At 41.3% G+C, this 13,860-nt stretch overlaps 1 protein-coding gene across 1 annotated transcript in view; it reads right to left on the bottom strand.

Annotated features, from left to right (window-relative positions):
- Positions 1-961: 961 nt before the first annotated feature.
- Positions 962-13,860, bottom strand: part of KLHL14 (kelch-like family member 14) — a 63,183-nt gene continuing 50,284 nt past the window's right edge. The window contains exons 4-8 of the mRNA XM_010574366.1: positions 12,497-12,575; positions 5,904-6,094; positions 5,587-5,745; positions 2,681-2,838; positions 962-2,209 (exon numbers count right to left, since the gene is read on the bottom strand). Of these exons, the coding sequence (XP_010572668.1) occupies positions 2,069-2,209; positions 2,681-2,838; positions 5,587-5,745; positions 5,904-6,094; positions 12,497-12,575 (728 nt within the window). The 3' untranslated portion in view covers positions 962-2,068. The remainder of the gene's footprint in view (positions 2,210-2,680; positions 2,839-5,586; positions 5,746-5,903; positions 6,095-12,496; positions 12,576-13,860) is intronic.

The following is a 13,860-nucleotide window of genomic DNA, read 5'->3' on the forward strand; positions in this document are numbered from 1 at the left end:
AAATAAATACAAAACCAACTAAGATTGCACTATATAGTAGAAATGGATTGAGATTTCAGGATATACACTCCACCTTTATGAGTTCCTTAGTGATGCTCACTGGAAAACTCCCCAACGGCACATTCAAATATTAGCATCTTCAGATAATTATTTTGTTTAAACAATTTTTTTCCAGGCGTGCAGCTACCTCATCAATTGGGTTATTGCATTTGTATGGTATCAGCCTTTACTGCATTACTCCAATTTTACAACTATGTAATTCTGCTGCAAGGAAGGGAGTTGCACTGCAATAAAACTGGACTGATGCCAGAACGAAACAGTCCCATGGTATTTGCTCTCCATTATTTATATTGCTCTCAAGCATCAATATATAGTGTAATTTCTGTGTACATTCGCCCTCTTTCTATTTTGCAAAGCAAATAATGAATTCTTTCTCCCATCTATTGCCTCTGAGGCAGAAACCAACCTCCAGTAGTTGCCTGCTCCTTGCTTAATGCAGTAGCATTAAGTCCTATTGTGAAAGATGTGCAGGCTTGAAAATGCACGATCTGGGTCTCCTTTACCTTTTATCTGGTGCAGCTAGTTACAACTAGGCAAATTAAAGGCCAGATTCTTAGCTGACATAAAACAAAGTACATCCATTGGCTTCAATGGAGCAATGTCAGTTTATACCAGCGAAGAGGACGGTCCTGAGGGTAATGGATGCAGCATCAGTAAACCACAATGGAAGAATTATGCATATACTTTACTGATGTGTAGATGACTATGTTAACTGCAAGGTAGTGAAGAATCAGGCTCAGATTTTGTCACTGCTTTTGCAAAGCCAGGACAGAAAGACGTAAGCTTAAAACACAGCCAGCCTGATTTGTGCAAGCAACTATGAATTCATGAAGCGAGTCCTAAATGCTCCTGGTCCCATGTGGTAACATTCCGAATTCGCTTTGCAATGAGTAGTTACACAAGCTATAAGGCAGTGGAAAGTCTAGCCTCGTATTACTTTAGATCAACAGTAAAAATCTTTCAGAGTACATTTTAAGATCGACCACACAGGAGTATTTTAACTACTTACCAATGTCTCTCCAAAATTGTGCACAATCATTTAAGAGTCCAAAGTAATACATTTATAGTTAAATGCAGTCTTTCTGTCTCTGGAGGCAACTAGCATGGATGCTCCTATCTAACAGGTTAGTGAAAAGTAAGTAAGGGTTCTGGTGCTTCGTTAAGCGGTCATAGAAATAACTTACTTTACGAACCCAGAATTTAAGGTGTAGGACCAAATTTCTGTTATAATAATGTAAAAACAGTCATTCCATGTGATTTCAGTGAAATGACTCTGACTTTACACAAGTGTGATTAGAAGAATTTGATCCTAATCCCTAAGCTGCTATTCCAAGAAGTGCTCTGTAAAGCATGGCTTTCATTGTAGTCTGCTTTCCGCTGCACTTACACACGGGGACTTTGAAGGCAGAGTGTTATTAGTTGCCAAACTGTGCAAAAACTGAATGATATTTCTTTACCTTTTATAATCTTCTGATGCTGTGTTGCTTGCAGAGCATGTGAAGTAGCTGTAGGTTAGGATTACAGAGGAGGAGACAATTCTGCAATGCAGTGTGAGCTTTTCACTATCTGAATTCTGAAGCATTCATGAAAACAACATCCTCATGACTTCAACACAGATCACATGCAGGTAGATACAATGCACAATACTGATCTTGTCTCTTCAGGCTGTATTTGAACAGTTAGCCTTCATTTTTTTTAAAGTTAAATTTGATGTGAGGAATATCTCTGCAGCAGGAAAAAGTTAAAATCAGTCTGAAATGGCAGTCTGTCAGTATGTAATGTTCGGTGTGTTTTAGCTACTTGCTTCATAAGACACCGGCATCTATCTGAGATGGGACAACACTTGATTTTTGTTTTCTTTCAGTTTGCTCCTAAAGCATAAATACGGAATAAGGGGTCAATTATGGTAGCTTTGTTTTAACAGGAATCCTGTTCTAATAAAATATTTACGTCACCCGTCATTATTGTCCCAAATGCAATCAGTGTTCGTGTCAGTGCTCCTTGACCATCATTTGTTGTACGGTACGCAGGCTGGCAATATGACAGTTGAACAAGCAGGTCCTGCAAGTGGCTCAGCAACATCTCCTTCTAGTTCTGTCCAAGTCCCCTTCTCAGGACTATAGCAAATAGTAGAAGATTTGTAGGCTCCCTGTAGTAGCACAAAAAGACATATTAAACATGGCTTTGGTAAAACCCAAGTCAAACATTAGCTTTAAAGATGTCTGAAAGTGACTCATGGTTTTGAGCTCTAATTTAGGAGCCCTTCAAGAGGTTTGGTTTTCATATGGGCTGAGCACCTAACCTCTGCAAATTAGGCTCCTTTACAAGTGCTTTATAAGCAGAGCTATAAGCATATCGTCCCATCAGTCTTTTTTGCCAAATTTCATCTGTTTTTTATATTACACCGTATCAGTGAATATGGTCTGATAAGAACTCATCTAAATAGAAAAGCACAAAGGTGAAAAAATACTCCACATTCTCCGTAAGTTGAAAACCAAAGCAAAACCTGCCCCTGCACCTACTTCAACCCTCATCTCCTCTCTGCCCCATCTGAGTAATATAGACTGGCTGTGAGAACTCAGAAGGAATGGAAGGGTCATTGCAGAAAGCAGGTACACACCATACTCCAGCTGTAGCCTCCGACAAGGTAAATACTGTCATCAAGGACTGCGCAGCCAGGGCCACTGCGACCCTCCAAAATAGGAGTCTGGAGGATATTCCACTGGTCACCTTTTGGATCATAGCATTCCACAAGCATTACATCAAGATGGGAGAAACCTGGATAAGGGCATTGAGAAAAGAGAATGTGCATTATGACTTACTGTTTTATTATTTGTTTTACTGTTAAATTTACTAAATTACAGCTACAATTACATTCTTACAATTACACCATCATTGTTACACTTTCTTCTAGAAAATACTGCCATATACATTCAAGCCATCTTCTGTAACGTTAACGTCTCATTATTTCAGTTCAAATAAATCTGTTGAAAGCTTTTATCATTACTTCTACAGTTTTCTACAAATCACAAGTACATATAAAACCTGAACACATCAGAAGGTAATACTCAGTAATAACCTATCGATGATGCAAGCAGATTCAAGCAATATTCCTCCTCATCTATCAGTGCTAATGCGAGTTTGAACATGTAGGAAAAGACTGTCCCGGCAGCCTTTCTCAAAAGTCAGCAGATCTGATCTATTAAAAAATCAACAGATTAAGTCTTGCTCAGAAACCAATGTCTAGTGAGCCAAGGTAGAGCTTAGACAACTCATGCTACTTGGTTCCAGAGGGACAAAGGTGCTTAGCACGACAGATGTGATGTTCAGGACCAGTTTCAATTTTAAAGCTGATTTAAGGTGTACCCTAAGCACGCAGCTGTGATGTGACAAAGTCTTTAAGGTGTCAGAAAACGTAACCAAAAAAAACGGTGGTCCCATCTTTCCGTGACAGACCAAAAAAGGCTCCATGCGACTGCTGCTTTCTAATCGCCAAAGGGCAGACGGGTGTCAGCTCAAGACTCCCAAGCTGTATCAATTAGTATCAATCAAGTGAGCTGAACACAGACATAGAACCCATGAGTCCTGGTTCCTGCTCCAATATTTAGGCAATTTTCTATCTCAAACTACCTTCTTTATCAGAGCACCGCAGTAAAATTATGGCTTTCTTAATATGCTGGGATGCTTTACTTGACACTACTCTCTTCTCCATCAAGGTATGACAGAAAACAGGAGTTAGATTTTTCTGGAAAAGCACATTTGGTGATATTGGTACTTCACAATGATGCTACTTGAAAGAGTATTATTTATGTCAGGAATGAATTGCTATGATGAAATAATTTTTTGTTGCTGTAAAGTTTTCAAGGGGCCACAGAAAGGCCACCGCAGCGTGCCCAGAATCTGTCAAAAGCTCTGTAATGAACTGCGGTACGCACATGACTAGCTGTGATGTGGTAAATGCACTGCTAACACTAGTATACAGATCCAGCTTCACAAAGGAGGGCTTTGCCATGCAACCCTGCTATTCCCCCCCGGTGGAGAATTTGTAGCATTTCATCCGCACTTCAGTCCCCTCCCTCCTCCCTTTCCTTGCAGCTCCTCCTTTTGTTTCACTGTACGGAAGAAACCAGTTTTCCAAAAAGCCTTTCTATCAGACAGCCGTGGCTTTCCAGAAGCCTGGATGTTAAATACCTCTCACAACAGTGAGCAATTCATACGTAACAAAAGCACCTAGGGCAACAGTTGTAGAGGCAAAAATGCAATGTTTATTAGAAGTTCCTTCTTTCCCAGAGGATGGTAGGTGAAAAAGGGGGAAAAAAAAGCAGAAGGCAGGACAGAAGCAATTCAAGGCTATGCAAACCAAAGCATGTGCTTTAGCTATAGGAGAGCTGTGACATGTTAACCTTTACTTTTGTAGGAGAAAAAGCCAACACTGTGGAGCTCTGCAACCTCTACAAAATTTGCAGGTGCACGTGTGCAGGCAGCTTTTACCCCCTTCACCCTGTCAGGTCCAGTCCAGGAACACCCATCACAACTGGGGGTGGGAAGCAGAGGCACAACAGCCCTGCACCTGGCTGCAGGGGTTTATGCACCAGTACTATTTACCAGGAAAAATTTACATCTGAGACTTTGTCCGCTACATGCTCCACACTCAGATCTTCAAAGGCAGCATGTGGCTTCAGTCTCACTGGGACTCGGGTGCCAGAGTCACTGAGGCACATGGCCTGGTGTTACCGGCAGTTAACATCACTTTCTCTTTCGCATTACAAACTTCCCTTTTGTTGTTGTGAAGCTTTTTTTTTTTAAAGCAAGAAATGAGAAAGAAGAAAAAAATGTTAATATGAACTGTCAAATATTGTCATGGGACAAAGAAGCAGGAGCTGTGCTTTTTGTATAAGTGGCTGGATTAAGCAGAATCTCTTTAGCAGTAATAGCAATGACATGTAGGTATTAAGACAAAAATACCAGATGCCTAAGCAGTAGTTATTTTAATATGAGACCTTTTCAAAAGATGAAAACAAGAGACCTCTAAAAAGAATTATAATTAACAAGCTACATTTAATTCTAAAAAGGGATCTAAAGAGCCTAGTCCTAATATTTAATGGCTGGAGGTTTTTTTTCCTCTTAATTAAATCAGAAGCTTGTTTTTGTGTGTTGCTCTGAATAAAGCTCTCTCTAACTGCACATTTTGGAAAATGATTTACAGAGGAAGATATTGCTGATACTTTCGGGTCAAAGAATAATCTGTTTGTTTCATTGAATTCTTGGTAATGACAAATTGTCCATGCCTTTGAGTAATGGAAGCTCCCATTTTTATTATCTAAAGCATTCATTACTCATATATTTAATGTACTGTTATAATTTTAAAATAATTTGCATAAAATGTTTTTAAAATTGCTGGCTCAAGTGTCCTGTTAAATTGTGTTGCCTGTTTTTTCATGTATTTAACAATGACTGTCTAACAAAAATATTCTTTATCAGGAGATGGGGGACACTGAAATGCTTTTTCGCTGTTAAAAATGTGACCTTTCAAATGGTTTCCTCCAATTGCATACAGTCGATCATTCATTACAGCCAAAGTGTGGATTGCTCGCTTTGTGTTCATGTCCTGTTTTCGGGCCCAGACATCCATCACGGGGTCATAGCAGTACAGCCAGGGGACATATTCTCCATTGTGAACACCTCCTGCAAAGTAAATGTACTTCTGTTAATTAATGTAAATAAAGACATTGTGCTGCAGCAGGAATTTAGCTCTATGTTTTTGGGTTCTGGGTTTTTATTTTTTGGTGGTCATTTTAGGTTGTTTTTTTGTTATATATTGTTGAACTATAAAAGACACTGGCCTGAAATATATATCTTGCCATTGTGAACGGCTCCTGCATGGGCTGCCAAAGGTTGCGGTAACGAAGACACGTAACGCCACTCGTTTGTCTCTAGATTGTAGCACTCCACGCTGGACAAGTAGCCAGTTTCGTTTCTTCCACCGATTACATACAAATTCTTGTCAAGGCGACAGGCATAGAAACTGGCTCTCCTGGAGGACAGGGCAGAACAAAACAAAACAAGCCAACAACAAACCAATTAGCCACGTCAACCCTTTTTTTTCCTCTCCAGCTGACGCCCCGAACTAAGATAGCTGCTCCTTCAAATGCTACTTCAGAGAGAAGAGCTTCACAGGCCTACAGCTATCCTAGAGACTGTGGCTGCTTGGCTAATCAAATACATGCTCCACATCAAAGAAATACTTCATTTTTGGTGTCAAAACAATTAAGCACACATAAACCTGGCAGAAAATACCCCTTTTCAAAGCTGTTTGTTGCTTTTTCACACCCGTGAAAGATAAAAAGGTGCTCATTAATGTTTGGGGCATTACCTTGTAAGGGATATAACAACTCAGTAAGACAAAGTGAAAAATGAGGTAGGTAATGTAACAATAATGAATTATCTTGACATTCACTTTCTTTATGGTCCTTCAAGGGTCATTGTTCCCAATTTACTAAGAGAACCACATCATCAAAATTTTTGTTCAATTATCCTTTTTTTTTTCTTCTTTCTGCAGTACTGCAAATAGAACAACTTTCCTTACACTAGGTACAATATTACATTTCCACCCTTTAACTCAGAAGAGGTCTGTCTCCAACAAACTGAGAAAAGTTTTAGCCACCTGTCCGCTTTCACATGCAACTCAGGTAAGCAAGAAAAGAATTAATTTTTCTGGCCAGTACTGCTAGGTATATATTAGTTCATCTTTCTTGTGCCTCCAAAATTAACGGTGAGTGCCTGTTGCTGAAGTAAAAATAGAGCAGTAGACAGGTTTGAGAGACCCAGTTTGGTGTAATCCACTTTCAGGGAAAGCTCCCTGGCTTATTCAGCAGCGGGAAGGTTTGCTAGGGCAGAGGCCTTTAATTTTAAGCTGCAATGATATGAGAAAGAAAATTGCAAAAGACCACAGCTAGGCTAGGATGAAGACCTTTACAAAATATTGAATGACAAGAATTGTCAGTGCCAAAGCTAAAATTTTCTCCTGGGTGAAACTGGAGTGGCGTGGGAGCCCACAGACAAGCAGGCAGGTCAGGCACGGCAAGGTCCAGCCCTGACAGCTCCTGCAAAGCAGGCACGCTGGAGTGTGTCTGCAGCTCGCCAAACCCTGCTCCGCGGCTGACACAATCCGCTCCGGTTCCTGCCCAGGCACCCGAATTTGAATCTGGGAGTGGCTGTATATTGCACTCCTGAATCGCACGGTGAATCTTGGGGGCTTGATGGTCACCCGCGCCATCAAGGGCTCGATCCTGCAGACAGCTGCAAAGCATTCGGGATGAGTGGTGGTCCACATACAGAGCACACCACCTTGCAATGAACAGCTCTGGTATGTCCCAACTCCTCCCCGAGTTTCCCTGTAGTCATGCCACGACCAGGTGAGTTAGCAAAGCCTGGTGTGCCATGTCTCTAACCTGCCATCTGGCCAGGCATGTGTTCCGGAGCATTTCCTTCAGTGAAGGCAGGAATAAGATCTCTCTCCTTTACACAGCTGTCTATTTTCACAAAATCTGTAGTATGCTTTAACATTTTGGAGAAATTTCCCTCTTTGTTAAATGTGGCTGAGACTGGCTGGTGGTTTACAAGTTGGAGGAGAGGTCAGGCAGACACGAAGATACAGCCATGGAAACAGCAAGTCTGGCTGGGCATTCAGGGAGCAGATCTGATGCGGTGCTGCCTGTTTCTGGCCTCAGTTTTTGGATTTGGTGCACACCTGACAGGCCTCCTCACCAGCCAGGGTCACTGAGCACCTCCCGTCTACCTCTTTGCTTTCACCTTGCCTGCACATGGGCAACTTGGACAGCGCGGGCCCGCACCCCTTGTTGAGTGGGAGTGGGACCACCACCACAGGGATAAGGCTACTGAAAAAAAAGATGTGAACAGGAGGACAGGAATACTGCTAAATGCCTCCAGCTCAGCTGATGAATTAAATAAGACCATTTAATTTATCTGTCAATGGGCAGATAGAAGCTGATGGCATATATTGCTCTGCATGGTCGGGCAGCAAATTGTGCATCTATGTTTTTACCCTGATTTTCTATGGAAACAAAGCTTATTTGATTACCCTGTACGTGTACCCATGTCTGCTTGAGTGTTGTCTCCTCAACAAAAACCTGCTGGCTGATTTCACTCTAATTTGACAGAGAGGGTATAGGCGTTACAGGCAATCAAGTGCCTATACGCTTCCTGAGAATATGTGACAGGCCAGAGGCAAGACAGCCGGTAGCAGCCCCAACAATAGGAAAAGCTGCAGAGGTCACATCATATTAGACATCAGAGAGCCTGCATGGGCAGGCACTCTTTCTCCAACCCTCCTGTGTCTGGCAGCCGCAAGGCACAAGCCCACAGGGTGCCTGTCGTCAATGCCTGGGGTGCTCACGCATCCGCTCGTCTGTCCTCTCACACCTCCTCTGACAAACCTGTTAACGAACTGCTCTCAACGTGGTTTTTTTAGTTCAGGTTTAATACACAGAGGTAGGTACAACTGGCAGGCATTCTCTTAACTAGGATTTCACTGACATTATCCTGCATGTGTACTCCTGGTTTCATCCACACAGTGTCACTATAAGGAGCAAAAATAAAAGCGTCAGCATGCTTCACTCTTCTGCTTGGACGTGAATATTCACTCAGTAGCTCCTGTCACAAACATTTTAAGCTTTCTGGTTTTTTACTTTTCAATGATACAGTGTGTAAGGGGCATGCTGTTAAGTGACGGCTTTTTAAACTGCTGTAAAATATGATTCAGATTAAAATATAATACAGCAATCTTTGCACAACTTTTCCTGCAAAACCAGGAAGACGCTATCCATTCTAATCAGATAACTGGAATGCACCTCAGGATCTGTATATGGGCAATAAGACAATTATTTTGTTGTTTTCTTCAGGACTTGCAAGTACTCGACAGTCACTGGTCTCTGAAATGCTTTTCCTTCACATCCCTTCACTCAATAATCAACCCAACTAACTTCTTCTCATAAGTAAGTACACACACATAAAAGGGAAGAATTTCTTTCCAGTTTCCATAGATGATGAATTTATGCCCTGAAACAAGAAATGCAACAACCAGCCTGAGGTTTAAAACCACTAATGCTCTTACTGATCATTGCAATATCTGGACCCGATTTCAGAGTCACTTTTAGACTGTATGGTTTGCCTTTTAAAAACTACAGTCATCTTAACAAGGGTTAACAGCACTATTATTAAAGTCAAAGGCTAAAATAAAATGTGAAATTGTTTTATCTCTTTTTCTGCGTCTTCTTTTATCAGTTCGCTCAGCCTCAGTGAGGACGCTGACCTTCACACTTCCACTTGTGCTTCTTCAGGCCTTGGTACAATGCCATGGCTTTTGCTGGTCTTTAAACAAAAACTTTTTACTTGGAATGTAAGAAAAAAGATGTTTTAAATGTTACTGTCCCACACACCTTGTCCAGCTCTGGGCTGAGCTGGCAAGATGCAACAGTACTGACTGAGGTGTCCAGCTGAGGCTCATGCCACAAGTTCAGATATGTCTGCTACAAAGACCACTCCTTTAGCAGGCCTGTTAGTCTAACTGAACCGCTCTCCAAAAAGCATCCCGTTGTTATTGCATTGTCAGGCAGATGTGTATTTCAAAGGCTTATGAGTCATTTGCTGCTTCTCTAAACAACACATGCCTGAAAATAGTACATACTTTTCAATAGCATGTATTTTTGAGATGTTCAAAATGAAAAGAAACCAAACTTGGCTTTAAAGAAAATAAACTGACGGCTCTGAATCCATAACGGGATTAGGCTTTTCTCTATAGCTCATACAGTAAAATCAATCAGATATAGATTTTAGCATATGAGATAAAAGTTTACTCATCAAATATTTCAGATAGATTTTCAACTTGAGAACATACTGCCTGTGAATGAGACCCACATTTACCTGGCAGTCATTCCAACGGAGCTATTATAGTCTATCCAGCCAATTATTCTCAGACTAAAATTCCTAAGTAGGTTTTGACTTGATGGACCATAATGACTCAGAAAAACCCATTAAACAGTCTGTCTTGTCAATGGTGCCTGCATTATGCCAGCAGAGACAGGGCGTGACCCTGTACTCCTAGGGGGGAAAAAATAGCCTGTTGACTTTAATGGGAACTTTATCTGAGTAAAGAAGCTGGGAAAGGAAACTGCATAAAAGGTCTCTCTTGTTTGTATGATCTTCTAAAAACTGGGCCAGACCCTACCTCTAAAGGCTGCAACAACTCTGAGGAAGTCATTAGGGATGAGCAAATAAACCGTTAAAAACATTTTAGAAAGTGATTTGAAAATCCCTGTTTTCCAACAATAGCCCCAATGCTTAGGAGCCTTTAAAGAAAAATAATGGGCAAGCCTATGAGTTATGTCTCCTGAATGGAAGAGGTGACAATTAATGTTGTCATAGTAAAGCCCCTTGCAGAAGGAACTATGTGTGAGTGGACCATTACATTTAAATAACACTGTAAGGAGCTGAGATGCTAATACATTACAGTTTATTACCGGGCAGCTGCTAAACAATCACAATGCGCAGCAGAGTTTCTGACTCTTGGCTGAAGGCGGCAGCTTCCACCAGAGCACAAGGTAAGTCATATTCTGCACCTGTGATTATAAACTGAATTTCTAGTGAAACGCAACTGACCACTGTGGAGGTGGAAAAACTCCTACTGTCTGCTTTCTCTGACCCTCAACTACCTACTTCTGCCTTCTGAGTTTTGTCAGCCAAATAAACGCAACCGTTCAGCCAGCCGCACATGCCCCTCAGGAGTTTTGCTTGCAGATACGCAGAGGGACTAATTAGGACACAGATTAGGCTCCACAGAAGAGCGTCAGGTTCCGTACAAACACCAGTCAGCCTCCCGGTTCACTGAGGATGACCTGCATGGCGGTGCGCAACCTCATGCACACCTCTTGTCTACTCCACGCCAACACCTGAGCTGGCGGTGACTCCGTCCGGGGAGCTGAACCAGAGGGGAAGGCGTCCCTCTGTTTTAAGGTAAATAACCCAGCTGTGAGTTTATCCCACAGGGCTGGCAGGACTGAGGGAGAAGGCTGGGGGCTGCCAAAGCAGGGCTACCTCTTTAGCTAAAGCCTGCTGTTGGACTAGCTCTATTAACAACTACGAAAAAGGAATTTTAGTAAAGGAGTTTTAAAGTAAAGGACGATGTTATTAATAAACCCAGAGACTACAATGAACCGTGATGCTCTTTTTTGTCTCTATTTATACGGCTAGATTTATCAGCACACTCAGCTCCAACAGGGAACCTACTCAGATCTGTTCCACTTGTGCTTTTTCATGTACTGGTACAATGCAGTGTTTTTTGGTGACAAGCATCGCACATGGGTCTGCATATGGACTTAGGTCAATCAAACTGAATCCTGAACAAAGGCCCTTCAAAAACTCTACAGACTGACATTTTATCTCTGGAAATTGGAAAAGACAGCCATATTTCCATGCATCTCGTAATACACACTTGGAATTGCAAGGTTGCACCGAGGTCAATATGTATTATTTATGACTGCCAGACACCTGAACACTGTGGAGAGCCAACAGAAAAAGAGCTATAATACTGACGACCCATGAAATAAGGAAAGTATCTTAGGAAGACACTGTGAGATCTCTCGCACATTGGATCCATGAGAAGATGGGTATTGAAATGAAGGATGGACATTGAATGCTTTTTCATAAAACATTGTAACTTTGGATCTTCTGCCTTTGAGATTCTTCTTAGGAAACGTGCATCATTCAGTTCAGGTTTGGGGGACTTTTTTTCGTGCCAGGGTAGGACTTGTGATCTAGAGTTAAGTTTATGCTGTCTTTATGGGTCACTGCTCAAGTCAACATGCACCTCTGCTCTTTGGTACACGTAAGATCAAAACATGTGCTACTCTAATATGCATTAGCTGACAGAAACTTCACTCAAAGACCACCTAGGATTAAGAGTCCTCTGACAAGGGAAGACATGTTCAGGAGAGCTTTTCATGCCTGGCATGGTGAAACAGGATGGAGTCAACATGTGAAGGTTTCAGTTCCCTATAAGATATCTGACTATAATTACTGCTTGTTTACTGCAAACTCATCATGACACTTCAGTCAGGGAACATGACAGGACACTATGGAGACTTCAGAAAAATCCTTCAGACCTTACTCAGGCAACCAGTAATTGCACAAAGTCCATGGTTATTTTGCATGAGTTAGCACTGCAGGATTTGGCATGTGGAGTTTTGAATTTGGAAAGTTTAAAAAAATTAGGAGACAAATGGGACGTAACTGCATGCTGCAGTTTTATCTCAGTATTTTCAACGGTTCTGTAGGCCTCCTTACTCCCAGAACTAAGCCAAACTTCAGCTGCTCCTAGGATGATAAAACATATATTGAAAAACATGTAGCAGGTTTTTACCTCTCTTGCATGGGTGGAAGTTGTATCCAGCTGTTAAACCTGGGATCGTATCGGCTAACAAAGTTTGTACTGTGTTTCCCTGTAAAGATAGATTATTTTGACACTCAGCTGTTTGTTTCATGTATTTAACATCATGATTGTAATATATGTTACATATATTTCACAAGTTGACAGCTTTTATGAAGGGTTCCCCCTTTTACAACAATGTATGATTACGCTATGTGTACAGTAATAATTCAACAAATGGGGCACTGCAAGGTTTGAATTAGCAATTGCTAGCAGTAAAAGCAGATAGAGATTATTCTTGCTCTCTGTAATAAGAGCTTGAAAATGTGTATTTAAATTTACTTATAGATGCTGTGGTACTTTCACAGCCACAATAAATCACAGCACTAAAGAAAATTACTGCCCAAAAGAGGGCATCCCTATGGTATTTTTATGACTAGAGTATTTTGTGTCAGGTAAAAAAATCAGAGAGAGAACATGTGCTTTTCTTTCTCCTCACATCATCTCTATGTGGAACATGGTAAAAAAACCTTGTGCAAATAACCAGGAGCTGCATAAGCCATCAGCATGGGGTATGCAGTGTTTGCACTAGATGGTTTATTCTACCATGCACTTTCAGTGTAAGTTAGAAGGAATTACACATGTGCATCGAAGGGGGAATACACTCTTAGACTTTTATTTCAAGTGTGTTAGCTAAAATATGAAACATGAGCAACAGACACCAGCTAACTAGCTTATCCCTGCTGTCAAGCCCAAGAACTGTATTCATGTCTTCACGATATTAAGATTTCACCTTATTTTACATGCAGATTGACATCAAAGCAAGAAAACTGAAGCAAGAGAGTGTATGGCAATTTCCTGTAACACCTGAGACTTCAACAGATGAGGATCTCGGAAACAGAAACCTTTGTTTACGTATGTGTGACTAAAAAATTGAATTAGAGGCTTCACAGGCCAGCAGAATAACCCAACTGCGTATGTCACAGTTCTATAAATGGTCGCTGGGTATTCTACAAGGTGAATATTTTTGCATCGGACAAGCCTCTGTAGGATTGGCTTGCTTTGCTTGTTTCATTCCACACTTACTTCAGCATGTGTAAATAGACCATCAAGATTGTAGAGAAGAATAACGATACAGCTAGAATTTATATTCGTAATAATTTAAGATCATGTTCTACAAGAAAACAGAGAAAGAAACCATGCTGACCACTCCGTCTGGAAGCAAATTCATTCCCTCGCTATGTCATAAGCATGTTCTATGTGAGGAGGGTAAAGCAGAAGACTGATGAATAATGCAGCATTTCCCTTCAAATCCAGTGTGGTGCCTAATGAGGACCAAAGCCCTTTATGCTGAGCAC

Source organism: Haliaeetus leucocephalus, unplaced genomic scaffold, assembly GCF_000737465.1.
Source record: "Haliaeetus leucocephalus isolate CR32 unplaced genomic scaffold, Haliaeetus_leucocephalus-4.0 Scaffold428, whole genome shotgun sequence".
Taxonomy (NCBI): domain Eukaryota; kingdom Metazoa; phylum Chordata; class Aves; order Accipitriformes; family Accipitridae; genus Haliaeetus; species Haliaeetus leucocephalus.